The 25,484-nt window shown below is 42.2% G+C and overlaps 8 protein-coding genes and 1 long non-coding RNA gene across 11 annotated transcripts; 4 read left to right on the forward strand and 5 right to left on the reverse strand.

Annotated features, from left to right (window-relative positions):
- Positions 1-5,130: 5,130 nt before the first annotated feature.
- On the reverse strand, positions 5,131-8,875 carry LOC108610211 (acyl-coenzyme A diphosphatase NUDT19). The gene is made up of 6 exons (XM_018002167.2): positions 8,516-8,875; positions 8,208-8,452; positions 7,885-8,151; positions 7,743-7,824; positions 7,465-7,672; positions 5,131-7,396 (listed from the first exon to the last, which is right to left on the reverse strand). Exons 1-6 carry the CDS (start codon positions 8,615-8,617, stop codon positions 7,191-7,193), a joined length of 1,110 nt encoding a protein of 369 aa, XP_017857656.1. The 5' UTR covers positions 8,618-8,875; the 3' UTR covers positions 5,131-7,190.
- A 197-nt stretch (positions 8,876-9,072) lies between these two features.
- MSBP (membrane steroid binding protein) lies at positions 9,073-10,373 on the reverse strand. Its single transcript, XM_018002176.2, has one exon. It carries the CDS (start codon positions 10,097-10,099, stop codon positions 9,485-9,487), a length of 615 nt encoding a protein of 204 aa, XP_017857665.1. The 5' UTR covers positions 10,100-10,373; the 3' UTR covers positions 9,073-9,484.
- Positions 10,374-10,497: 124 nt separating this feature from the next.
- LOC108609685 (uncharacterized) lies at positions 10,498-12,275 on the forward strand. The gene is made up of 2 exons (XM_018001408.2): positions 10,498-11,603; positions 11,668-12,275. Exons 1-2 carry the CDS (start codon positions 10,706-10,708, stop codon positions 12,123-12,125), a joined length of 1,356 nt encoding a protein of 451 aa, XP_017856897.1. The 5' UTR covers positions 10,498-10,705; the 3' UTR covers positions 12,126-12,275.
- Positions 12,231-13,366, reverse strand: LOC149270026 (uncharacterized). The gene is made up of 2 exons (XR_016268953.1): positions 12,471-13,366; positions 12,231-12,404 (listed from the first exon to the last, which is right to left on the reverse strand). It is a non-coding gene; the product is annotated as an uncharacterized LOC149270026 (long non-coding RNA).
- A 33-nt stretch (positions 13,367-13,399) lies between these two features.
- On the forward strand, positions 13,400-15,112 carry LOC108610212 (uncharacterized). 2 transcript variants are annotated; one of them, XM_018002168.2, is made up of 3 exons: positions 13,400-13,558; positions 13,620-14,485; positions 14,584-15,112. In XM_018002168.2, the coding sequence occupies exons 1-3, from the start codon at positions 13,484-13,486 to the stop codon at positions 14,690-14,692; spliced, it is 1,050 nt and encodes a 349-aa protein (XP_017857657.1). In that variant the 5' UTR covers positions 13,400-13,483; the 3' UTR covers positions 14,693-15,112. The 2 variants fall into 2 exon arrangements, with proteins under 2 accessions (XP_017857657.1, XP_017857658.1); XM_018002169.2 differs by having other exon boundaries at positions 13,439-13,558; positions 13,626-14,485.
- On the reverse strand, positions 15,094-16,624 carry LOC108611886 (acyl-coenzyme A diphosphatase NUDT19). The gene is made up of 4 exons (XM_018004713.2): positions 16,382-16,624; positions 16,131-16,327; positions 15,726-16,068; positions 15,094-15,518 (listed from the first exon to the last, which is right to left on the reverse strand). The coding sequence occupies exons 1-4, from the start codon at positions 16,475-16,477 to the stop codon at positions 15,114-15,116; spliced, it is 1,041 nt and encodes a 346-aa protein (XP_017860202.1). The 5' UTR covers positions 16,478-16,624; the 3' UTR covers positions 15,094-15,113.
- A 106-nt stretch (positions 16,625-16,730) lies between these two features.
- Positions 16,731-20,014, forward strand: LOC108611885 (acyl-coenzyme A diphosphatase NUDT19). The gene is made up of 3 exons (XM_018004712.2): positions 16,731-16,862; positions 16,920-19,456; positions 19,974-20,014. The coding sequence occupies exons 1-2, from the start codon at positions 16,767-16,769 to the stop codon at positions 17,898-17,900; spliced, it is 1,077 nt and encodes a 358-aa protein (XP_017860201.1). The 5' UTR covers positions 16,731-16,766; the 3' UTR covers positions 17,901-19,456; positions 19,974-20,014.
- On the reverse strand, positions 17,914-19,150 carry Ctu2 (Cytosolic thiouridylase subunit 2). Its single transcript, XM_018004711.2, has one exon. The coding sequence runs from the start codon at positions 19,148-19,150 to the stop codon at positions 17,939-17,941; it is 1,212 nt and encodes a 403-aa protein (XP_017860200.1). The 3' UTR covers positions 17,914-17,938.
- swm (Zinc finger protein swm) lies at positions 19,316-24,938 on the forward strand. 2 transcript variants are annotated; one of them, XM_018003560.2, is made up of 6 exons: positions 19,316-19,456; positions 20,050-20,297; positions 20,376-20,829; positions 20,887-23,352; positions 23,664-23,792; positions 23,873-24,938. In XM_018003560.2, exons 2-6 carry the CDS (start codon positions 20,239-20,241, stop codon positions 24,110-24,112), a joined length of 3,348 nt encoding a protein of 1,115 aa, XP_017859049.1. In that variant the 5' UTR covers positions 19,316-19,456; positions 20,050-20,238; the 3' UTR covers positions 24,113-24,938. The 2 variants fall into 2 exon arrangements, with proteins under 2 accessions (XP_017859049.1, XP_089319805.1); XM_089463679.1 differs by having other exon boundaries at positions 19,349-19,372.
- The last annotated feature ends 546 nt before the right edge of the window (positions 24,939-25,484 follow it).

Here is a 25,484-nt window from a genome sequence, read left to right on the forward strand (position 1 = left end):
TGTGTGGTAACATCAAAAAAAGAAAAAGGAAAACTTTACACGTGACTGCAGCGAACTGGACCTCTGGTCAGCTCGCATTAAAGTCAGGGACATGCCTCAGCTCTCATCTCCCAGCTGTCCGGCTGCCCTCCGGCTCGCCTCTCGTTCAAGTCCTGCCCACATGTGTGAACAAATATTTTTTAGAGGGTGTCACCCACTTTATGCGGGTTTCGGCTACGTGTCATTTGGCCTATCTGCCAGAGCAAATCTTTGCCGTCCTCCCAACTGGACGGGATAACAATTTCCATAATCGCTGGTTAAACAAGGACACGCTTGGTCAAGCTGACCAAAACATGTAACGGCCCTGGGGAGTGGCGACCTGCCGAGGGGCGCGTATCTCTCCGGGTGTCGCAACCCGTTTATGATGCACACACATCCCATTTTATGGGCCTGCCTTGCTCTCTCTCTCTCTTTCTCTCTCTCGGTGTGGGGCTGTGGACAAAAACATTGTTTGAATTATGTTTTACATATTTTTATTCACTTAACGCATTTTTACCCCTTGCTTCGGAATCGGCCAACAGCCAACGGCCAGTGAGCAGAGGAGGGGGAGTTAATCAAATTATGGCTTATCTCGACTTAGCGGAGGTCAAAACGCAAATAGCCATAAACATGTAGATTATAAAAGAACGCCCGGGCCAGCGTTGTCCATTGGTGCTTCTGACCTTGTTTCCGACCAATTTTTATTGGCCGTTCTTAATGGGGCTTCCCATCCAGTGCATCTCAAACTGTAATCAAGGAAGCAACTTTTAATATGTTTACATTGTGCCAGATGAAATTCAAATGATCAGACTTCGGCCACTGGAAATTTTCAGTCATGCAAACATGAAACTCAAGTTATTTGTTTCAATTGTTAAACTCGTGTTAGCAACTCTAAATGCATCTTAGTATCTGCATTTCCTTAAAGTGTTTTGAGCCGCCTCCCAGAAAGCCGATATAATATTCTCAAGTATGAACAAGTCCTATCGTTATCAAGTGCCATTTTAATTATGATAAATAATTAATTGTAGGTTTCTTGTGAGTTGGGTAAATTGTTCCAATGTCAGGTCTTTTGCAGCGTAACACTTTCTTAGAGAAATCATCAACTCTTTCCTGAACATTCTGTATCTGCATCTGCAGCTGTGTCTCTGTAATTAGTTGTCAACCCAGCATTTCTACCTAAAGTCCTAGAAATGGTTTATTGACGTCCTCAAATCTGACCATTCTCTGTTTAGCAAAATCGTCCTACAGACATATTCAACTCTTAACATAAATTAAGTGGCAGTAAAAAAAAGTAAAAACACCAACGAGACCCAATTTCATTTTTGCCACAAAATCTATAAATATCGACATTTGCTGAGGAATCCTTAGATCAGAAGCCGAATCGAGCTTCATTTCATGTTCAATTCAAATGTTGTTCAATCTCATTCAAACAATTTGTATTGTAGTTTTATTGCCACAATAAAACGGATTAAGCGGCCCGGACTCTGCCAAAAGGGATGCAATGAACCCTGCTGGTTTCCACCAGCAAGTGGGCGAAGTGGGCGTGCCGCAAGGGCGTCGCCCTCCTGCGACATGTATGTGTGTGCGACTGTGAGTAGCGCCTTTAAATTGACTGAATTTCCGCACGAATTAAATTTTCTGTTGAGCCGAGTGAGAAAATAAAGAAGGAATATTTCACGCATCAACTGGCAGACAAGACGCTGGGCGATGGGCGATGGGCGATGGGCGTGTTGGCCATATTATAGAGTCCTTGAGCCCCATTGCCGGCATTTTTTCACACTTTACCGATTGCCGTTGTTGTTGTTGTTGTTGCTGCTGTTGCACAATCAACGACACGTGGCAAGTGCCATATAATTTATATCAACGTCTTTACTTTATATTTCCTATATTTTTTTTTACATTTCTTTTTCGCCTCATTTTTGAGTGTCAAATTCGATATGCTTCCCGCTTAAAAAGATTTTGCGCACACACACAAATATATTGATATACTTATATTCAGGCTTTAAATTATTTTTTATTTCAATTGACTCTCCAAAATTCATTTAGCTTAAGTTTTTCTTTATTTTTCATTATAAAAATAAATTAATTTTCTTCAGCAAGTTTCTTTCAAGTTTTTACAATATTTCTTTGCGGCTGCTAAGCAGCTTTGTCCAAAAAGAACATTTCCAAAGATATCTTTCTTTTTATTCTTTATCAATTTGTTAGATTTTACGGTGCGGCTGTTCCATTCACTGGTTCCCTTTTTGGCTCTGATCCCTATCTAAATCTATTACAATTCATATTCATATGCCAAACCACTCACCCACCAACACACACACACACACACACACACTCTGTGCATGACATAGTCAGGAAGTGAAATCAAGTGTTAAAGAGTTTTAAGAAGGAAGTCGAAAAATCTTTACCCCTAACAATGTCGCAGTTCTTTTGCAACCGTTTTTATGCCCAATACCTATTGCAAAATGGCGAGCAAGGGTATATTGGGTTTGAATGTCTACATATATTTAATTGTTCAATTGTAATAATAGACCATGTCACGAATACAATTTTCTTGTGCTTATCCTTAATATAAATGACAGCTATCTTAACAGTCTATGGGATTACAAAATTATAACTAGCTAACGAGATTGCAAAGTTTCCTCGACAACGTCGATAAGAAAATGAAATGAAAAATAAATTTCTTAAGTAATATAATTTTAAGCAAAAAAGAAACTTGAATATATTTAAATATTTGTTAAATATAGGGTATACTTCAATCTATCAGATTCTTCACTTCTTTTTATGTAGCCCTTTTACGACCAGCTTCGTTTGCTGCTTAGCCTAATATCGAAATAAACATACTTTATCCGTTATTGCCGTCAAATTTATGGTTTCTTAAACGCTGCTCCCAGCTCCCGGCGCCCAGCGCCCAGCGCCCGGATCCACCTATCACCGTTTAAAGGAAATATGAGACGCACATGTTACGCATTATGCAGGGCAAATTGGATGGATTTTTGAAAAGGGTCTCTCAACTATGTGGCCAGTTTCTCAAATGCCTTCAATTGGATGAAGCAAATGTTTCGACAGTTGGACAAGTTTGCTAGACGAGATGTCTGTGGAGCGATAAGAATATGAATAGAGGAGGTTTGCTTATTCATGTTTTGTTTGCATTATTTTGTTCAATTGTTGAGACTTCAAACGTAGCGCCTCAAAAATGCATTCACAATCGCAATTAAAACCAAGTTACAAGGTCACAATTTTTTGCGCAGACAATGGAAATTTGCTAAAAGTGACGGCGCGTCGTCGCTAACAAAATTGCAAATGCTGCACATGGCAAACGAATGTGCAAGTATGTGTAATTATCTGTGTGTGTGTGCAGCCTTTCCATGGAATGCAATTGAAATCCGTGACAACATAATGCCGGGCAGGGGAAGGGCTGCTTAGGGGATACCAGCAGACACCACCTACCCCAATGTACAACAAAAAAAGAAGAGCAACCTACCGAAAACAGTTTCCCAGCACAGCTTTTGCGCAGGTCCCAGACTGGAAAGTGAACTGCAAGCAGAGGCAACCGACTCCCTAGTACAACAACAGATGCACAAGCAAAACAAAAAGCAATAATGGCGCCCAGGCAGGTATGCCGGTTAACGGTATAGAAATTAGTGCGAGACAACGCAAGGAACAATACATTGTTCCAATAGCGCATAATTCGTAATTTAATAAAGTATAGCAACGCCCTGCAGGCACTCTCGCTCGCACTTACAGCAACATGGAATGTGCCTTACAGCTATGCCTTGTGGAAAGCGCAAATATGTACATACATACATACATAGATGCATATACATATGCACACATATGCACACACTCTCACATTCCAAGCGACATGCAGAGTTGCAAATTTATACACATGCATGCATACATACATGCACACATACATGGGCGAGTGACTCGTGTGTGGATGCATATGCTAAGGACTTCCATTACATTCTCGCTGCAAGCTCAGATGACACCTGCAAATTGCTCTCGCCTGTTTGGCTTGTTTCATAGTTGCTTTTGTGTTTATTTTGGTCTTTTCGTTCGCTTCTTTGTTGTTCGTGTTACATGTTCAATGTTTGTTTACAATGCAACTCGTCTCATCGAGTCGAAATTCAACTTTTTACGATATTTTCAAAACACTTTTAATCCGCGCTGCCAACTAATCAAAGGATCGTATGTAGCAAATGCAAGTCGATAGTCCCTCTCCCTCTCTCTCTCTCTCTCTCTCTCTCTCTCTCCTCTCGCGGAAAATCGCTGTCTACAGCCAAGCTAAATAAAGAAATCATTAGAAAATCGTGTAGGACATTAGTCCAACTGACGGCAGCCACCCACAATTTGCACATAATGTTGAACACGCAAGTCAATTGATGCAATTTGTACGACAAGCTGGCAGCAATTGGATCGCCCCCCGGCTGGTGCTTAGCGCATGTTTCGTCTTCCTCCTTGGGTCCCCAGTGACAATTTGACATGAGAGTTGAAAATGCCGTTACAGGTTCACGGTCTGCCGCACGTGTGGGGCATAGATCTCTACGGTTATATATGTACATATGTGTGTATGAATGTATGCGTTTGTGTGTGTGTGTGTGTGTCTCATCAACAGTTTGCAGCTGCTTTGGTGCTGATTTAAGGGTTGGCCGGCATTGCCCTTAAATGAATTGTGGCGATTTATTGCGGTAATACTCATTTAGTCGAGGCAGTGTTGGTGGGTGTTATACATATGTATGTATGCATGAGTGTGTGTGCCTGGTTCAAGTCGAGTGCAAACAATGCGCACAATAAAAATAAATCTCCAACTGTTTACGTGGGCTGGGCCTGCGGGGGAGGAGCTTTACTTACAAGTGTGTTTAGTTAGACCCGTGGGAAGTCGTTTGTGGCGGCGGACAATTCCTTTAATGCCTGTCAATGCCGCATCGCGTTGCCAATTACTTTTGAGCTTGATGCGCCATTGATTACCAACTGTTTTTGGTATTCATGTCACTTGCAGCACTGGCGGCTGGCGGCTGGCGGCTGGCGGCTGCGTGCTCCTTCTTGACTCTCTGTCTATCTGTCCGCTGCTCTCACTAGTCTGCCTATCCGCAATAATCACTATAATTGGGCTTTGCTTTGACAAAGCCAACTAGCCGAAAGGAAAAGTACGTGATATGCATTTTAGACGTAGCTGGCTGGCAATTAATAAGCCAATTTCTTGGCACGACACTTATCAGTGGACCACGTAAATCAGCATTATGCTGAAAACGGAAATGAAAATGAAAATGAGCTCAAAATTCAATTACAGTTAGCCAGGCAGTAGAGTGTGGGAGACGGATATGTCCACCTTCTCCAGCATAAATCAAGTAGCTGCCGCACCTGTCGTCCTGGCGTAATTTTGCCAAGCCAGGCATGCGTCTTATTACATTTTAAGCGGCTTTAGAGACACTAGCAGCAGCAGAGCTCATAACTCATTGCTTCGCTTGCCTGCACGACGTTTGTCGCATATTTTAATTTATTTTCTAATTTATGAGCAGCTTTGTTGCCCGGCTCTGCCTGGCACTCCCTGGCGCTGCCAACCACACCAAATAGTGTTTCGGGGCCATGTTAATTGTTTGATAATGCTATCGTCCTGTGAACATAATAGCATAATTAATCGATATTAAATGAACACGGCGGCAACAGCAGAACAATAAACGCCGGAAAACCCACAAAAGGTTAAATTAAACGAAGTAATTGTTACCGACACAGACAGCAGCCGAAGAGTCTCCCCTACGGCAACTTGAGATTTTTGAGGGCTGGGCACACTCGCACAATGCACAACAAACAGTTACCCAGACACGCACCAAGCCCAGCAGGTGGAGTGAGGGAGCGAAAAGGAGCGAACGAAACCGGGAGGGGAGTGGGATTGCTTTTGAGAGTTTTTGATTTTTAAGCGTAGTTGAATGAGAGAATGGGTGGGTTGGCGGGTGGCGGTTCACTGGCTCACTGACTGGCTGGTAAAGCGCACAAAGTCACACGACAGGTGGCGGCACTGAGCCGAGGGTTGGACCGCAAATTGATTTAAATGCATTCTTAATGGGATGAAATTATCTGCTTGCTCTGATTTGCGGTTAGACGCAGTACGTCCCCCACTTGATATACATATATACATATACATATATATGCCAATGTATACAGTTATTTACATATATACGCGACTTTTCGCCTTTGAAGTACATTTGCACACAGATTTACTGGAGTGAATTTGAGCTAACCTAACCTATGTTAGTCTTAAGCTTAAACTAAACCATTTCTTTTAATTAAAAATAAGCGCTACGTCTATAAAAGTCTAATTAAATTGAAGCACTTGACGACCTACCAAATCCGCTTAAAATAATAACAAAATAACAATTTGTCGCTGCTCCCCGTTAACTGCGGGTCACAGTTAGAATCCTTATCTATGCTAAGCAGAGGTCACACATTTTCTTTGACCTCTTGCCTAGCATAAGCTTTGTAGTGGGGAGGGCTAAAAAGCATTAAAGCAACTGGGAATGGAAATTATTATTCAAATAAATATAGCCTGAAAAAGCTAAAAGGAAAGATCTTTGGGAAATAAAAAACAAATTATTAAAAGCATGCTAACATCATGAAATGGGAAACTTTAGATTAAAATATAAATAATCTGAATTATATAAAACTATGTATATTACGCACTAAAATTTAATTTTAAATAAATAATTAATTAAATTTGTTAAAATAAAAATGATATTTTAAACTACAATAAAAATAATAATAAACTAGTAATGTTCTATACAATTTAGAAAACAAAATAAATGCATTAGATTATCCTAACTTGAAACAAATTAAAATGCATATGCATATGCCACTTACAATAAAAAGTATAAACTCAAATTCTTCATATACATATATATTTATCTATAGCATATATGTTTTGCATTATTTAATACTTAAATTTTGTTGACTGTTATTTTTTAAATCAAAATACCATTGGACAATAAATGGCAAGGACTTTAAACTTCCATACTCTATATACAATTATATTAATATTTACAGTGTGCATGGTTTGCCCTTACATTTACATTAATATTTACATTTTTTTATTTAAATACATACTTTAGATGAAACTCTGGTATTTAGCTTAACAAAAACTAAAATGAAATGCTCATTTTTAGGTTAAACTTGAAGGCCTATAGCTTGCACTTTTCATTTGGTAGTTGCTTAGGAACCAGATGCCCATTCAAAGTTGGAATATTGATATGTATTTGAAAATCAGTTGCTGTCGTAGACTCGTAGCGATGCAAATGTTTGGAGCGGCCATTCAGCTCGGCAACAGTTCCAGAAAACTCAATGGGCTTGGTGACCAAATGTGGTTCCGGCACATATAAGTCGTCGCCTGCAAATAATCGAAGAAATTAAAAGCTAGCACTTGAGCCTAAAGCTAAATGCAAAGTTAAAGTTAACCTGGCAACGCAAATACCATGCCATCGCTGCATACGTAACCCACTGGCATAAACATTGTGCAGCCCAGTTGACCGCGCTGCGAGGCAAAGTGACATAGCTTCTGAAAATCGTTGATGGAGCACAGGCGACCGAGCTCATAGATTTGAGGCGGCAATAAAAACAGTTCCTGATTTTGATGCAATCGTAGTAGTTCAAGAGGTGAGCGCCACTGCAAGTTGTTCAATAAATATACGATTAAGATACGATTACCATATAGATTGAAGAACTGCTTGGCTTACTAGACCCTCCTTCACCTCGGTGGGTTCTATAAGCAGGCTTGGCTGCGATTGCAGGAAGACCATATAGAAAACAGTCTCATAACTAAAAAGTAAAAATGTTCATTATAGTAAATTAAAAATTTGGATTCGTTGAATGATTCACCCGTTCTTAACAAACGCGGGACTCGCCCAGGCTGACCATTCGTGCAACGCCCATAAATCGGGAACTACTTCTAAATGTCGACATAGGGCCAAAAAATCACTGGGGTTGCTGTGCACGCGAGCTTGCCAGGTCTTCAGAAAATCTGCATCCAGCTGTGCTGCCTGAGCAAATGCAGCCGTTTGATGAACCTGAGCTCGATTGCGACACAGCAGTACTCCAACTTCCTCAAAGCACTCACGCAAAGCCGCCAAGCGCAGAGTTATCTCCCTAATCAAGCACAGAGATTAGATAGAATTTGCATATAATTTGCACCTTGTACTCACCGCGCCCAAATTTTAGAACGTTTAAAGAAACGATCATAGCAACCTGTACCCTGTGGAGCTAATATGGTTGGCCTTTGTTCGCTAATCAGGACCAGACCACGCAGCGACGCTTGAAAAACACCAAACTCCTCGAAGTACTGAAGCCAGGCAACGCTCTCATCCGCCTCCACTTCCAGCAATCCGCCAGGAAAAACCGTTTGGTTAGTAGCCATGGCTGTCGCATCAGTACGCTTTAACATGAGCACCTAAAGAATGCCAAAATTAAATATACAAAGGCAATAGTTATTCTTTGCAGATTTGCCACGAACATTGTAATCCTCGCCAGCTGCTGCTTCGGGCGTCACTATGATGAGGCTCGCCGAAAGACGCCACCTAGGACTCGAATTCGCTGTGCTTCCGCTGGCTTGCATGATTTTTACTTAATATTTAGTTTAGGTTTTTAGACTGCTTCGAGTATTTGATTCGTTATCAATACAACCTGTTGCTAGCTACTGATTGGATTACCTTATTGCGCCGACAACAACGATATCGATAGCTATGCGATTACTTAGCTATCGAGTGGCTCAAAATTTACATACATATGTATGTTTAGGGCGGGGGTACAGCTGCACCTATGTAAATACATTAATTGTTTATGATAATAGTATGTACATATAAATGTACATGTAAAGATATTTTATGGAACTCCAGTGTATTTTAACTAATTTGCTACCAATTTAGTCAACTAAAGCGGTTGACTAGCCTATGCACAATCTAATAGCCAGCCCTCGCAACTATTAAGTAAAGAATTTGCATTCAACGTGTTCGCAAGTACATTTGTACATACATATACATATATATTTATATATTTAATCAGCTTTAGACATTTCATGTTATTCTGGCTTTATTTAATGTGATTTTGTAGACCATTTACGATGAGTGCCAGGGTTTATGTGTCTTTACTGTTCTACATATTTAAGCATACAATTTGTTGAACAATTTTGATTTGAATATACCAACAATAATTTTTACCTTTTTTATATATATTCCTTTTTTTTTGGGTTTGTTTGTTTGTTTAACATACATATAAATCTTATAACATAGTTTTCTATTAGGTCTAGATGTTTTTACAGCTTGCCTATGACACTGAGGGTGTAAGGGATGCGTGTGTGTGTGTGTGTTTCGGTGTAAAATTCTAACTAGATTGCCAAGTCGAACGCCACTTGTCGCCTTTTGTGCTAATCATCGTTAAGCAGCAAAAGTTTTTCATGCCTTTCATACACCTCCCGTTTTGCCACTTAGTTGTCTTTCTTGCTGCCGCCGTCGATATTCTCATCTTCATCGTTGCTATCGTTATCATAGTTCGTCGGCTGCTCACCATTACGCAGCAATTTACCGACAAAGTCGTACTTCTCCTTGAATTGCATTTCCCAATCACGCACCGAGTCCATTTCCATCATGTTAAGGTCGCTCAGATCATCGTACTCATCTTTATCGTTGGGTACCACACTGAAAGTGGCTAAATTTCGTGATGCATCGCGTCCGGCAAATGTGGCATATGGTCCCCCAGGTCCATAGAAACGTTTGCCCTTTGTGACGTCATAGACATTACCATTGACCGCAACCAAAACACGACCATCCGGTTGGTTGCCATCGTATTCGCGCAGCTCCTTGATAGTGAAGTCTCGGCGCAATTTCGGCAACTGCGGCTCCGCCGGTTTCTGTGCCGAGTCCCGAGATCCCGGGCCCTCGCAGCGATCACGCACTATCTTATAAACCAGGAAACAAATGATGGACAGCAATGCCAGATTCATCGGACTGTAGAAGATTTCCCGAAATGCGGCACCCAGAAATGACGTATCGGCTGTTGCATCAGCCTCGATCGTATTTTGTTGCTTTTGTTGGGTTTCCATCTTGCAAGTTTGCTTTGCTTCTTGTCGCTCCGAAAGTTTTTTGTTGAACTTTGCTCACGTCTTTCGCTTTACTTACAGCAGTGCGTACTTAATGATGAAATGTAAAACGAAATTCGGACACCACTAATACAAATAAACGACTTTTGCATTTATTATTATACACAGTATATGTTGACTTCTCTTTCTAGAAGAAATATATTTTTCTTTTTCACCCAGTCAGCGCCTACTCTCTAAACAGCTGCAAAAGGTAGTGCTGACAGCTGACAACAAATCATCGACAAGGAATCATCGGTTATCGGCACTAGAGCTACATACTATCGGCTGCGGTTACTTGTTGCTCCTGAATGTAACGGATGACAGCTACATGGGTTTATCAACACTGACATTTAAATTCGTGCCGACTCTTCAAAAAACTTCGATGAACGAGAAACAGCCCAAATAATATGCATTTATTATGTGCCCACAACACAAAAAACTCACTTGCTAGATAGTTCAAGATGCTGACAGACACGTGCTACCGCAGCTGCCCAATAGGTTCGCGTATTTAAGGGCGAGCAGCTTTCATCCCAAGGCACATGCGTCTGTCACTTGTAAGTCAAAGCAGTTATGAATCTTGCATTAACCATCATTTGGTTGAGCTGCATCTGTGCAGGAAGTGCACAAAGTATCGAGCGAATGCTTGCAGAGAACACAAAGGAGTTAAATGAAACCAAAGCGCTTCTCCGTCACATCGATGCCACAAACGAAAACATTAAAAACAGCCTCGAACAGCAACGTGGCTGGCTGGATGCGATCAAAAATGTAGATGGCCAACTGGACAAACTCAACCTTTTTCTCGATGCACAATCTGTGGTTGTTCAGGAGGCGTTGAATAACATCACACTTAAGTCTGGTATACATTCTGATCGTGTGTCCAAGGAATTGGGAAGCTTGGCTCGTCTGCAGATTTCAACGAAGCAACAAATCAGCGGGCTGGAGCAGAAACTGGATGGGTATCAGAAACACGTACTACAGAATGCGCACAGCATTGAAAACAATATATTAGATCTGACAAAATTAATAACGCGCGCTGTACTGCCACAATTGAATGGACTGCAGTGTTCCTTTGATAGCCTAGAGACATCCCAAATCAACATCGAGGTGGAACTGAAGAGTTTGGCGCGCCTCAAGGAGATTAGCGAGGATTCCAATATCAAGTTGATCACATTGACTAGTAAGCTGATTAGCTTGAATCGCACTCAGGAAGCCCAGTTTGAGAAGTTAACACACGCACTGTCCCAGCTAAAGCCGCTAAATTCCTGGCAAATTGAAAGTGCTCTTCGAGAGTTGATAGTCTCCCAAAAGAGAATCGAGTTGGATTTGGAGGCATGCGATCAACGTCAAAAATCTCATTATGCCAAACATTCTAGTTCTTCATCCCATCCCTCCTATGAAGTTGAGTCGGCAGATGTAGCTCCCCCTCCACGATCACAGGCTTGGAGCCATAAGGAACCCAATCAGCAGGGTACGTCTAACGCATTACAATCTATATAATTTAAATATCAAGTACTTTATTATCTGTCTTCAAGGCTCTTACTACGCCAGCGTCTATGCCCAAGTACCTTCCTCAAAGCCAATACTCGGCAAACCTAGAAATCCCAACTACAGCTCTTATGTAGCCATACCTGCCAAGCACACCAGTTCCAGTTCCGTCTCCTGGCAGCAACCTCTGCCTTGGGAAACTGTGCCTGCCTATCAATCCGTTCCAGCGGTCGTGTCCAAGCCAAAGCCCAATCCCCCAGTCTGGACTTCAGAGTCACACAAACATTATCAGTCCGGTCCTGCATCTGGTTCCGAGCGCAAGAGACCTGCTCCTAATCCGCAGCCATGTGTCCAGAATCAATATTCGCAGCATCCACCGCGCCACTTGGGTTCCTCTCCACCAGCACAGCCAGCTAAATCCTATTCTCCTCAAGCACACGACGTGTCTTCAAATGGACGTTATTCATTCTGGCACGGCAGCAACTCCCCATCGGAAGGCTACTAAGACCTCAACTTAATATTTTGTGAATTTGATGAATGATATTTTACGGCAGACGAATAATTATATAATATAGCCAATATTCAAATATGTATAAATATTTCTAGACAATTGTAAAAAATCGAAAAATATAGATGTTTTTATTATTATATTATACATTTTGTATATGAGATATCAAATAAAACTTATCTATAATACTATGTCATATAGCAAAATATTTTATATTCCATAAGAAACGAAAGCCTTCCAGGGTTAGTGTATATTAATACATAACCTCTAGTATTTCTGTAATGCAGAGAGAATGGTAATAATGCTGACCCTCTTTCTTGATTTACTCCAGATTATACATACATAATTACGCTTCATGGTGACATGAAATTTTTTCCACTGGTTTGATATCTACAGCAAAGTTAAGGCCAATACTCTCTTAAGGCTGCCAGAACAGAATAAGAATACAATTTTGTATATCTATTGTACATTTGTTAGTTACATTTTCAGAATATCTCTGTCTTACTGCTTAAATCGACAAACAAAGGGTTCTAAGTATATCAGAATAGTGTTCCACAAACAATCCTTTATATTATATACAAAAAATTAAAATAAATAACAAATGCAACCATTTCCATAAACTGTTATCAGATTTATGCCGTTGGTGACGCGGGACTAGAATGTCCAGTACCTATGAAATGTTTTCAAATTTAAGCTATACGTACATACATATGTATATACATATATACATACACCATTATGCAGTACATTTCTGTTCCTATGTCCGAAACAAATTCAACGTTCTGCAAATCAAGTTATATAAGTGTATAATTATTTAATTTAAAATGCCTTAAATTTTAGTGAATGAACTAATTTTAGAGCCCGTTGATTGGATTACGACGCAGCAGCAGCTGCACGCAGCCGGAAATTCTAAAATTCGGCACGTCTCGTGCACCTTCACTTAAAGCTCTATATCAAGTGGGCTTTACGTAGAAGCAATCATAGTAGAATATTAAGACGTGCCCAAACACATATTTTCAGAACTATTTCGCAGTCGAAATGTCGTTGAACTATTTGATTTTAATGTTTCTGAGAGCTAAGCGCCAAAGATTGAAGGGCAGCAGTAGCTGATTGAGAATGGAGACTGGAAGCTGTCGTAAGTTTTGATATCACAAATCAAAATATATATTGGGTGTCCCTTAAGAGAGATAATAAACTTCTAACTTATATCAAATAGAATATAATAGCAGTTTACGCTGTCGCTGATAGGGTCAAAGTGCAACCGGCACGTGCTACTCCGTTACAACGCTGACTATTTAAGCCATGACCCACGCCAACGTGGCGCAGTTCGAAGCGAATCAAATAAGCAGAAAACCATGAAACTACAACTAGTTTTGCTCATTGTATGCCTGGTTAGCTGCAGCAGGGCTCAGGAGGAGCCAGAGGATCAGGTGAGATCTTTTGAAGAAATGAATAGCCAAATCTCAATATTCCTGCGTCATCCCTCACCAGGAACAGGAAGGAGAGGCAGGTGAAGCAGCGGCAGAAGCAGCCCCTCCCAATCATGGGGATAGCCGACCGGACACAAGCAACGCTGCCATACGTCGCATTTTGGACGAGAATACAAAGGTTCTACGACAATTGGACAACAAGGCGCAGGCCATGAGTAATTCGCAGAAGGGCATTGAGGGTAAGCTGAGGCTGTTGGGTCAGGATGTCGCCGGCATTGAACGCCTGGAAGATGGCCTCAAGAGACTCGAGTTGAGCACAGCTGCCAATTTTCATCTTACGGCCCATGGAATTCGTAACCTGACTAGTAGCATTCGGGCAGCTGAGAATAAAACGGATTGGGCTCTCTTGAATCTTGCACGTGGCCAGCAGGATATCAAGCAGTTGATTTCCAAGGTGGATGCCAATCAGAATAAACATGAGCGTAGTCTCGATCAGGCTGCCAAATCCGTGACTCTGCGTCTCTCAGCGCTGGACAACTTGCTCAAGCAGTCCGTGCTCAAAGAAGTAGTGGCCCTCGTCCAAGTGGCGAAGAAGCTGGAGCAGTCCCAACGACTAATTGAGAACAAAGTCGGCCATCTGGATGAATTGACGGCGTTGTCTGGCCTAACAGCCAGCAAGGTGCACCAGTTGGAACACGGATTGCGTTCCATAAACAGCACGCAGCAGCGCCAATTGGCTGCAATCGGGCACACGGTGGAACATGTAGGCGCCAGCACCTGGCAGATCGACAATAAGCTTGGCGTGCTGCTCAGCACACAGAAGAACATTGAACGTGCCTTGGTCGAATGCAAGAAATGTTTCCCCTCCCACAAGCAGCCGGAGAGTCCACATGATCGTTGGCAACAACCTGGCTATATATCCTACGAGTAGGTGAAAAAATTATTAATAATTGTTCGGCTCTACAACCGTTTCTTTTTCTCTTTATTCTCTCCCACCCCCTCTATCCTATCGCTGTGCATTGCAGTCACAAGGAGGCAAATAAGCCATCTTCAAAGGAATATGAAAGCAGTTATGATCATGCCGATGAAGCCTCCTATCTGTATCAGCTTTGGTATGGAAAAGACGATAAATAGATGATCCTGTTGATCAAAAACTTTGTTTGCCTTGTTTTTGGCTTTGAATAATCTACGTAGAAGTTTTGCCCCTGGGCCAATGGTTTATCTTATTATCGGCTTATCGAAGATTCTATGGTCAGCTATAGAAATATTCTGAACTAAGTGATATGATATACAATATTGTTACTCTAATCTCAACTGGTTGGGAAACCAGAAAACAAGCGCATAAAATCTGTTCCATTTCTTGATTATTTGAAAGCATAAGTGGAACTTTTTATTTTGGAGTTCAAACTTAACAATTAATAGTTTGTCTTTTAACTAACAAATGCACCTATTGAGCCTCTGTTGTCTTTTATAGTGGACAAACACTTGCAACAGATGCTTTACACACATGTTACACTTACAAATTGTTAATAAAGTTATTTGTTATTACATATATTTAATGAGTTTTTGGATCTAAAGGCATAACGTGACCATCCGCTGACTCAAAATTGACGATCAGCTGCGATTCATGCTGATTTTTATGCTCGGAACGATGCAAATTTTTTTTGGCCAGCGCGCGAAACTCTGCCATTGATATTCCGGTCTCAATTTTTTCGCTACTCGCATCCGGATCTAAGGGATACAAGTCGTCGCCGGGTAGTAGATGAACGAAGCCATCTGTACATTTGTATATTACTGGATGGATGACCACGTCTCTCTCGGATGAACGGTGCTGAGCAAACAGGCGCAATTGTTCCAACTTCTGAAAGTTGAGACAACGTGAAAGTTCGTAATATTGTGGCGGAGGCAGCCAGAGTTCTTTCTTGTGTGCAGCTTTCAGATAGTCCAAAGGAGCACGCCACTGTTGAGGTCATCATATACATATAAGATAGGAAATTAAATATACATAAGTTTGGGAAACAAAAATACTAGCTAATTACTATTTCTATTCTAATCAAGACAGGTCTAGTCTGATGCTAGCGAGTAGACGTAACTCTGATCATTGATCGAGCTCATTTACCCACAGGTAGTTTCTGTTGCTTTGTTCTATTTCTTGTTATGTTCAGACCTTATAATCCTTCACTTCATTAGGCTCTGTTAGCACCTGCGGCTGGGCTTGGAGAGCAGCTAAAAAGAAGACGGTTTCGAACCGCTTCTGGAAAGTAGATGGCGTGCGCCAGGCAGACCATTCGTGCAACGACCACAGATCGGGCACCACATCCAACTCTTCACAGAGCGTCAAATATTTGCTGGCATCGTTATGGACAATACGTTGCCAATGCTGTCGATCAAATTGCTCATTGAATTGTGCATAGCCATCGGTTCTGGTCAGAGATTTGCGATCGCGGCACAGCAAAATACCCATCTCTTCGAAAGTCTCCCGTAATGCAGTCAAACGTAGTGAAACATCACTATAACAAAAAATAAAGAATAAAGCAACAATTTGATAAACTATTCAATTTTGCAACTTTACGCATTAAGGTTTTCATTAGAGCCCTTCGTACTCGCAGCTCCTTTGCATATTTTCTTTAATTTCTCAGCACTCCCTTCGTAGCGACTAAAGTGTCTTAGCCAAACTGGAGAGCTATCCACAGTTTCACAAACGCCACCGGGAAACACTGAAGCGTCGGGCATGAAGGTCGACTTGGAGTTACGCGTAAAGAGTAGCGCCTGAAAATATTTAAATAGGTTACGACTTTGCGATATATAACAAAATATACATACATTATAATCTGAGCTGCTGGGTGGAAATTTAGTATCCCTGGACAGAAGTATTAGACTAGCTGAATGACGAATTTTATCCACAACTTTCTTCGGCATAGTTTAGGTAATAAAAACAATAACAACAAATAGAATTCAAGCTAGATCTATCGATCTAGCTGATGGTAAAGCTGCCAGTGCACTCAACTATCGATTGGCGATAGCTTACCAACCGTCAGTCGTCAGTCGACCCGGCAGCTGTTTGATGTCAACAATATGATGTATCGATATCCCCAATTTACCTGGTCAGCTGTTGAACTTCAGCTGCGCGGTGCAAAGGTTGAAAATAAAATATGATTTATTTAGTTTTTAGTGCTACAAACGCCACGACAAGTTGCCAATCGCTGGTATGGCTACCACAGATCAGATCCAATATAGGCCCTCAGCTAGTTTAATACTGGCAAGCAAACAAGTGTTCCATACAAAAAAGAAATACGATTATAACGTAAGACTAAAGAATAGTATTACTCATGTTTAACTACATAAAGATTTCCACTGACAGGTATTGCTAATGAAACGGACAGAGCGCACATCTTATGCACTTAATCACTGTGTCTTTCCTGGAGGCGTCTTCGATGCCCAGGCAGATGAATCTGCCGATTGGTTGATCTACTTCCAAGAATGTGGAGTTTCCCGGGACCAGCTAAAGCTATTGCACAGCCGGCAATCAATGGGTAGACCGGAGCTCATGACCCAAGGTGTAGAGCTCTCACGTGATATCTCACTTCGCCTGACAGCGCTACGAGAAACCTTTGAGGAAGTGGGCATTCTGTTGTGTCGCAAGAATCTCAAGAATTTGAATGGTGGACAGCCAGCGCAGGTACCGGTGCAACTGTTCGATCGGGAATATTGGCAGCAGCGAGTGCACAATGATGCACAGCAATTTCTTGTGCTGTGTCGGCATTTGGCTGTTATCCCAGACCTGTGGGCTCTCAACGAGTGGTCCATTTGGCGTACACCAGCATCCGCCTCGAGTCGCAAATATGATACTGTTTACTATTTGGCTGCCTTGGAGAACTGCTACGTGGACTTGTTACTTGAACCAACTGAAGTAGCTGCGGCTTACTGGATACAGCCTTCCGACGCCTGGCTTCAAAGTCAAGAGGGTCTTATTTGGTTACCATACATACTGCTCTACGAGACGGCGCGTCTGATGAGCATTCAAGGTTGGCAAGAGTTGCTACAATTTGCATATGACCGCAGTACACAGGGATCTACACTGCTTCAGCCCATCTATTATCGCACAAATGACTGTCTCATTGGCGTGCTTCCAGGCGATGAGTTGTACTTGCCGGAGCCAGAAATCTACAACGAATCCATAGTATTGCCGTGCTCTATTAGTGAACTCAACGCTGTAGCCAAGCGCTTCAATCGGTATATGATATACAGCTTTCAACATGTGGACTTTGCTTGCAATGTGCCTCCACTTGACGGACATTATCCGCTGCAAAAGCGTGTAAATGCGCAGCTAGCCAAGTTATAAAAAGATAGTTAAATACTTTGACATAAACTTCGATTTAATTAGATTAAGGTACCACTACTTAGCTCTGCTTGTATATTCCGACATGCATGACATAGCTCTTCTCTTTCCTTCAAACGCTCTAAGACTCGTTGTTCCAACACGTCACAACTGCTCTTCATCTTTAGTTCTACGCCGACTTCGGAGACAGCACGTGAGTATTCAATTGCCAGCAAAGTGTCGGAGACGTTATTATCGAGTAGAGATTGACAAAGTGCACAGTATGAAGCCAGAATTTCTTCGGAATTACGTTTAGGGGCAATTTTATCACCTGTCCGAAAAACTGTCGACACTGTCGATGCATAATTCAACTGAAGATTGGCCACAAAGTCCCTAGTCAAGCTCTGCAAGCTACTGGATAATGGATAATGACTAGGATCATGCACACGAAATGCTTGAAGCTCTTTTGCATGGACATAGAACTGCACTTCCTGATCATTGAGATCCTTCAAGGGACGCAACAACTTGACATCTCCCATCAGACGATCATCCAGCAAGGCGACATCCAACGCAACGCTTGCTCCGCGTCCCAGAGCCACAGATGTCAGAAGCTGTGTAGCCAAGCTGGGACTTATGCTGGGCTCAAAAACATGTGAGCATTTCAGCTTCATAGCCACACCACCTACGAGGAATTTACGTTTCTGCTGCATGTAGTCCTGACGGGAAGTCGAACTGTTAAATTGATCCAGAATCGAGTCCAACTGGCGAACTGTGTAGTCCTTAAGAAGCTGCAAGCTTTGGGGGTCGCCATTTAATTGAATTACATAAAACTCAAAGGGTTCATAACGCCGCTGCAGCCCGCTAAGAGCTAGGAGAGGACTCTCTTCTTCCTTTATGGGCGCGCAATGGGCATCAACGTAAAGAACACGGGCATTGCAGTGCAACCGCTTAAACGTATTTTGGGTTTGAGCAAAGTGCACCATGTCAAGTAGCACCAGAGACTCTGAGCTACCATCAATCACCAGCAAAATTTCAGCATTGCGTGGCAGCACCTTCGCAGCTCCTAAGGCAGCGCGAAATTTGTGCCTGACATACTTGAGAAAACATTCACTACATTCAGCCGATCGAAAGTTTAGTTTGTAAAGCTGTTGTGAGTTTTGGCCGCACTTGCTGCAGTTGCCAGCCCTTAAAACAATGCCAGTTTCTGAGCAGCTAGGCAACATTGCATGCGTGCCACCTTCATCGCCAAAGTCATCTTCGCCAATGCTGCACATTATAGATAAATTTCAACAAATACTGAAATATAACTTAACCTACTCACAAAAGAATAGGCGCGTGCACGAGTTAGGTATGATATATGAAACGATTCTATCGTTAAAAATATCGGTTAGAGGCATTCAGAGGTGCTTTTGATTTTGATATCGAATTGTATCGATTGGGAGTGCGATATGCAGTAGCCAACTTGTCAAGAAAGCAACCTTGCAACTAGCAATAAAGTGCAGTGAAAAATATAAAAATAACTATTAAAAACTGTTATTTATTATAAAAAGCTATTGTATAAGTTTAATTAAGTGCATATGGTATGTGTGGAAAGTGTCGAAATATAGAAAACAGCAAAGCAAATGCCTAAAATTTGAGCGCAAAATTTTAGCTGCTGCCATTGCATGTGTGAGTGCAAATGTAATGTGTGTGTCGCATATGCGTATATGGGTGTGTGCGTGTGTGTGGCTGTAGTACGCAAGCAAAGTATCGGATGGCAAAATCGAGAAACTTTCTTATTGGAACATCCACAAACAAATGGCTGCCATAGTGGTGAGCCTTCAAGCCAGCTGTCAGACAAAAAAATAGAAGAAAACTTATATCAATAAAGTAAAGTAAAAATAAATGGGAAAATAAATAAAAGTTTGCACAGCCTACTATAAGTGTGAATGAAGTCCACTAGTACTACCCTTGTGCCACAACTACAATAATAATAACAATAACAGTAATAAATAGTATACAACGTGTATAATAAACTTTAACATTCGAAGTATTGCGAGTACTTTACTTAAATTTTACGTATGTAAATAACATGCTAATATATTTGTGTATTTGCAGCATTTTAGCTAATATTGAACATATATATATATATATATATACATTCATACACATATATATATATATATACGTATAGCGTATAGTGCAGTTGGTACGAAGCACACCCTTCAGTGAGTGTGACAGAGACAAAGTGAGCAGAGTGTGGCAAAGGTCATATTAAAAATAAGTATATTTCGGCCCCCTAAAACGACAAAAAAAAGGAAATTTACAGCGCAGACCAACGTATAAATCAAAACGCATACAACATTTGGGGCCATTCAATAAAATGATATTGGAAAACTCGGATAAGCTCAAGGATTGGTTGAGCGTTGTGCTCGAACCACTGTAAGTAATTGAATTGAATTCGATAATAACATTTTATTAAATGTTTCTTGTTTTTACTATATATTTGCATTTGATTAGCTGCGATGCTGACTCCTCGGCTTTGGCGCGCTATGTAATCGCGTTGCTGAAAAAAGACAAATCGGATAAAGATCTCAAACGCATCATGATCGAGCAATTGGATGTGTTTCTTTCAGAGGAGACGACACGATTCGTCGATCGTCTATTCGATGCGATTGCCAGCGAGGAGTATTTATCAATGCCCACTCCAATGCCCGTATCAACAGCTAACATCGCGGAACTGGAGCTGGAACCTGATTTAGATGGTGTAGCTGAGATTGAGGCTGTTGTTAACTCATCACCGCCGTCGCCGTCACCAACAACCGCGCCAAAAGACATTGTGATAAAAGCCGATAACAATCAACAGCAATTAAGAAGCGATAATAGCAGCAGAGAAACCGCCATCGAAGCGTCCAGCGCAATGCCAACAGATGCCAATACCACGGGTACACACAGCACCAAGATAGCCTTCGATGTAGGTAAAGACAACTGTACTCCGTCAATGATTCTAATGGGTTCCTTTTGATTGCAGCACAAAACCAAAGACTCTCACAGCCAGCAGCAACAGCTAATGCATCATCATCACAGCAGTACTAGTGGAGGTAGCTCAGTCAACGCATCAGGCTTTGTGCGCAGCGCTAGTCCGCCTCTGCGCAGCAGCGGTCCAGCTGGTGCCTATGCCGCTGATAAGGAGAATCAGCCTCGTGATAGTCGCCGACGACGCGCCTCTTTGCGTTCTCGATCTCGTTCCCGTTCCCGTTCCAATGAACGTTCGTTTAGGCGATCACGGTCGCGAGATCGTCGCATCAATGAGCGCGAGAAGAGCCAGCGTCAGTTCCGCAATAAGTCGCCGCCGGGTGGTACGAGTGAACAACGACATAGACGAAGCAACAATAATAACAGCACCAACAGCACCAACAACTTTGACCGGCGACGAATCGGCAACAACAATAGCAGCAACAACAACAGCAGCATGGATGAGCGCACTCAACGATTCGGCAAGAGTCGCCACTCTCCACGCAGTCGTTCTATTTCACCCGAATCGCGCAATGCGCGACGTGGTGCCAACATCAGCAGCAACAACATTAACAACAGCTCAAACAACATGGAAGCAGCGGCTTGCTCCTCTGCTGCCGTTGTAGCCCCTGCTGCGCCTATGCCACTGCCCGTATCGCATCCTGTTGCTGCAATGGGGCGTCAACGTTGCCGCGACTTCGATGAAAAGGGATATTGTGTGCGCGGCGAGACCTGCCCCTGGGATCATGGAATTAATCCTGTGGTATTCGAAGGTATAAACAATTCAGCATTGATGATGTCCATGCGCGAGTACAATCCCGATGCACCTGAGATTTGGGCACGTGGCGGCCCTGCTGGGGTGCCCGGCGTGCCTCAGCCTGGCGGTGGTCCACCACAGGCACTACCCGTGCCGCCCCAGGGTGGCCCATCAAGCATTAATCCCTTCAGTGGAAATGTGCGTGCCTGTGCGCCGCACGGTGTGCCCAATCCTGCTGATTATGCGCGCCAGCCAGGCCAGCCGCCGCAAGTACCTGCGCCTCCGCCCATGATGCCATTCCCTTTTAATCCGACAGCCGTGACAACGCCGTTGCAGCGTCAACTAATACCCATACCAGTAATGGATGGTGGGGTTGGAGGTGGGGTAGGAAGCGGCGGGGGCGGTGGGCTGGCTGCTGACATGGGAAAACGGCGTTTCGAGCTGGAGGACAGTGTGGCCATAGCCGATGTGCCCAGCAAAATGCGCAAGCTGCCAATCAATAGTCGCCTAGGACCTCGCGTCAATCCCAATATGCAACAGCACAATAGTTCCCTGGAGCTGCGGAAAGTGCCGCGTGGACTGAACACTATAGCGCATCTGAACAATCATTTCGCCAAGTTTGGCAAAATTGTCAATATTCAAGTGTCATACGAAGGCGACCCGGAGGCGGCAATCGTAACATTCTCCACGCATGCGGAGGCAAATGTTGCTTATCGCAGCACGGAGGCAGTGCTCAATAATCGCTTCATCAAGGTTTTCTGGCACAATGACAACAACAGCAATAGCGGTAGCAATAATAACAACAATAACAATAACATCGTCAATGAGTCGGGCAACCCGAATGTGAATCGCAAGAGTCAGTATCATTTGCATAACGTGCCTGCAATGCCGACACCTAATGCAGACAGCGCCAAGATAACGAACACGAACAACAACAGCAGTCAACCCAACCAGGCCACACCCCTTGGAGAAACAAATAATGCACTGGCAGCACCAACTACGGAGCAGGGACTGGCAAGCACCGCAGCACCCGCCTCTATGCGTCTGAAGCTCAATGCAAACGCGACAGCGGCCAATGCGTCAGCAACTGGTGTAGCAAGAGCTCTAACGCCGGCAGTGAATGCTGCGACAATACGCAAAAAGCAGGAGGAGCAACAAAAGGCAATGCACCAGCTAGCGAATGGGCTGCGCAAGCGTAAACAGGAGCTCCTCCAGAGCTATGTGAAGCAGATGAAGACAGCGCTGGAGCTGGTTGAGCGTATGGATCAGCAAGATGCGCAGCGTGCTCCGACGTTGGAAACGATCAAAGTTCTGCAGGCAACGATTGATAAGCTGCGCAAAGATGTGCATGCTGATCAGGATCAGCTCCAGGCCCAAATCCAGCAACAGCAGCAACAACAGCAGCAAACGCTTCCCGTGAAGAAAACCAAAGAGCAACAGAAAAAAGAACTGCTCGATATGGAGCTCGAGCTAATTGCCCAGCAACAGGAGGGCAACGATACAACGGCTATACAGAAGCGTCTCGAAGAGCTGCAGCGCACGCTCTCTGCTTCAACTGGAGGTGGCTCCTTGTCTGGCGGTGGTGGTGCCAAGCTGCCCGGTGGCGGTGCACGTAAACGTGCCACATATCCCGAGGGGCCAACCCGCGTCGACCGTCGACCAAAAGCAATTGTGGTCACTGGCTTTGCCGCTGAGGAAGCTGATTTTGTGCTGGGTCACTTTAAGGTGAGTGCTGCAACCAAAAAACAAAATCACTAGACTATTCGAGTTGGAGTGAATTGTAGTGCTGTTTATATTCATATATTATAAAATCAATCGTTTACTTACGACTCTTTATATGGTAAGTGATCGACCGTACCTGGGTAGCTGATTTATTATAATCCCTCATAATATCATTATACGTGAACTCAGAAGTTCTCAGAGTTTACATTAGCCAAGTAGAATTGAATGATGAATGCATTATGAATATATAATAGTTCACTAGACACTGAGCAGATTCACTAGTTCATTTTACTGATCCATACACCCGTTATTAGCATTTCGGCGAGATATCCAAACACGATGTGGACCGTGAGATACCCCAATTAATAATCTCGTACGCTACACGTCTGAATGCCGAGCAAGCAGTGCTCCGTGGCAAAATATACAAAGATAAGCGACTGCAGGTGAGTCTCAACTAACGGTCGACATTGATTGTTAGCTTTAGATTACATCTTATCTTATCGTCCCCAATTAAAATTTGCAGATATCGTGGGCACCAGTGGTGTCAACTCCCGCCGTTGTACCCATGGGCGCACCGGCTGACAAGTCGCCGGGAGCGTTAACTACTTCAACATCTGGTGATAAGATGGATAATCCGAAGCAATTGTTGCATTCATCGGTCAGCGAGAGCGAATCTCTGCTGGGCAGCGATACTCTGCCAGAACTGCGGCTCGAAGATGAAGAGGAGGATGAGGAGTCTGAGGATCGTTCCTGGCGTCGTTGATTAAACGCCATGTGCTGCTCTTAGTGTCAGTCTAGCGGCTCTACGTGGCTCATAATCATTAGGAAAACATTGTGTTTCTATTTGTTGTTATTCTATATGCAAAACATGCAAGTACCCATATATTTAGATATGTATATATATAAATAACTATATATATACATATATCCGAATGTAAATGCATGCAGGGTAAACATCGTTAATTGTATAAAACAAAATTTCAAGACAAAACAAAACATGCTAAAATAATGTACAATATTCTAGACTAAAAGGCAAGCTGCCGCACACACCAATCCACACAAACACGCGACATTTGGAACTGTTGGTGGCTCTATGTGCTAATCCTAGAGCTAAATAATCTATAAACGTCTTAAATTAAATTATAAAAACGCTCTTAAAATTACTAATAATTACGGAATATATGAGTTAATATGTATATGTAAATTGCATTCGATCAAAGGGTGCAATTAGCTAAGCGCCTCTTTATAGTCCACAATTAACATGAGCCGTATAAAAAAAAACTAACAATATTAGAAGACGAAAAAAAACTATGCAATTGATTGAGCATCTTTATATATAAATATAAATATATATAGGTACTACTTTGTATTTACATACTTTTTCCTGCTATCCTTACGTTCACTTAAAAAGAAAAAAAAAAGAAAAAACAAAAGCAAAAAAAATTACTAAGCAAAAAAATGGTAAAAGCAAATCAAAGTTAAGAAACAACATAAAAAAAAAGATAGAAGTGAATACAAAGTTTTAGAGAGAGTATAATAAATAAAAAAAATAGTTTCGTATTTGCTAATAATTTCACATAAAACATAAACTTTGTGTTTCTTTTCATTTAATAGAGTGAAATACTACTAATTATGGTCACAATTAAAAAGATATTTCATGGTCTCGCTTAGACAAATTTGTATCATGCCTTTTTAAGGTGCCTATTAAACTCGATTCGAATCAAATTCGATAAGTTATGACGCACAGCGATTAACGATTACTATCGTAGAGAAACACGATTGCTTCAATACTAAATATACAAATTGTTAAAGGAGGGGGCTATCCACACGCGAATTTGTTACACGAACATGTGTTCGTCAGGTACTTTCTTTTGTTTTAAATAAACATTTATTGCCATTAAGCTCGATTTTTTTTTCTTTCGCTGGCATGTTCACAATCCAAAATTTGTTTTAAAATTATTTTCTCGAACATGTTTGTGCAAATGTTCGCATAGTTAGTAGGCAAATTCGACGAATATGTTCCTGTAACAAATTCGTCTGTTGATAGCCCCCTTTAGGCTGCAATACGAAAATCTAAGCGTAAATATATATCGATATTTTTGCACAGTTACGACTAGTGATGTAAAAAACAAATT

This window comes from Drosophila arizonae, chromosome 3, assembly GCF_054131065.1.
Source record: "Drosophila arizonae isolate 15081-1271.41 chromosome 3, UAZ_ARI_1.0, whole genome shotgun sequence".
In the NCBI taxonomy this organism is placed as follows: Eukaryota; Metazoa; Arthropoda; class Insecta; order Diptera; family Drosophilidae; genus Drosophila; species Drosophila arizonae.

Bases quoted from the DNA above. Each gene is read 5' to 3' on its own strand.
- LOC108610211 (XM_018002167.2), bottom strand. From the start codon at position 8,617: ATGCAAGCCAGCGGAAGCACAGCGAATTCGAGTCCTAGGTGGCGTCTT. The intron at 7,825-7,884 runs GTGAATCATTCA...TTTACTTTTTAG, and splicing joins CCCGCGTTTGTTAAGAACGG to TTATGAGACTGTTTTCTATA. The intron at 7,673-7,742 runs GTAAGCCAAGCA...AACAACTTGCAG, and splicing joins CCGAGGTGAAGGAGGGTCTA to TGGCGCTCACCTCTTGAACT.
- MSBP (XM_018002176.2), bottom strand. From the start codon at position 10,099: ATGGAAACCCAACAAAAGCAACAAAATACGATCGAGGCTGATGCAACA.
- LOC108609685 (XM_018001408.2), top strand. From the start codon at position 10,706: ATGAATCTTGCATTAACCATCATTTGGTTGAGCTGCATCTGTGCAGGA. The intron at 11,604-11,667 runs GTACGTCTAACG...TCTGTCTTCAAG, and splicing joins TAAGGAACCCAATCAGCAGG to GCTCTTACTACGCCAGCGTC.
- LOC108610212 (XM_018002168.2), top strand. From the start codon at position 13,484: ATGAAACTACAACTAGTTTTGCTCATTGTATGCCTGGTTAGCTGCAGC. The intron at 13,559-13,619 runs GTGAGATCTTTT...ATCCCTCACCAG, and splicing joins AGGAGGAGCCAGAGGATCAG to GAACAGGAAGGAGAGGCAGG. The intron at 14,486-14,583 runs GTAGGTGAAAAA...TGTGCATTGCAG, and splicing joins CCTGGCTATATATCCTACGA to TCACAAGGAGGCAAATAAGC.
- LOC108611886 (XM_018004713.2), bottom strand. From the start codon at position 16,477: ATGCCGAAGAAAGTTGTGGATAAAATTCGTCATTCAGCTAGTCTAATA. The intron at 16,328-16,381 runs GTATGTATATTT...AAATATTTTCAG, and splicing joins CCAGCAGCTCAGATTATAAT to GCGCTACTCTTTACGCGTAA. The intron at 15,519-15,725 runs GTCTGAACATAA...TGACCTCAACAG, and splicing joins ATGAAGTGAAGGATTATAAG to TGGCGTGCTCCTTTGGACTA.
- LOC108611885 (XM_018004712.2), top strand. From the start codon at position 16,767: ATGGCTACCACAGATCAGATCCAATATAGGCCCTCAGCTAGTTTAATA. The intron at 16,863-16,919 runs GTAAGACTAAAG...TTCCACTGACAG, and splicing joins AAAAGAAATACGATTATAAC to GTATTGCTAATGAAACGGAC.
- Ctu2 (XM_018004711.2), bottom strand. From the start codon at position 19,150: ATGTGCAGCATTGGCGAAGATGACTTTGGCGATGAAGGTGGCACGCAT.
- swm (XM_018003560.2), top strand. From the start codon at position 20,239: ATGATATTGGAAAACTCGGATAAGCTCAAGGATTGGTTGAGCGTTGTG. The intron at 20,830-20,886 runs GTAGGTAAAGAC...TTTTGATTGCAG, and splicing joins GCACCAAGATAGCCTTCGAT to CACAAAACCAAAGACTCTCA. The intron at 23,353-23,663 runs GTGAGTGCTGCA...ACCCGTTATTAG, and splicing joins TTGTGCTGGGTCACTTTAAG to CATTTCGGCGAGATATCCAA.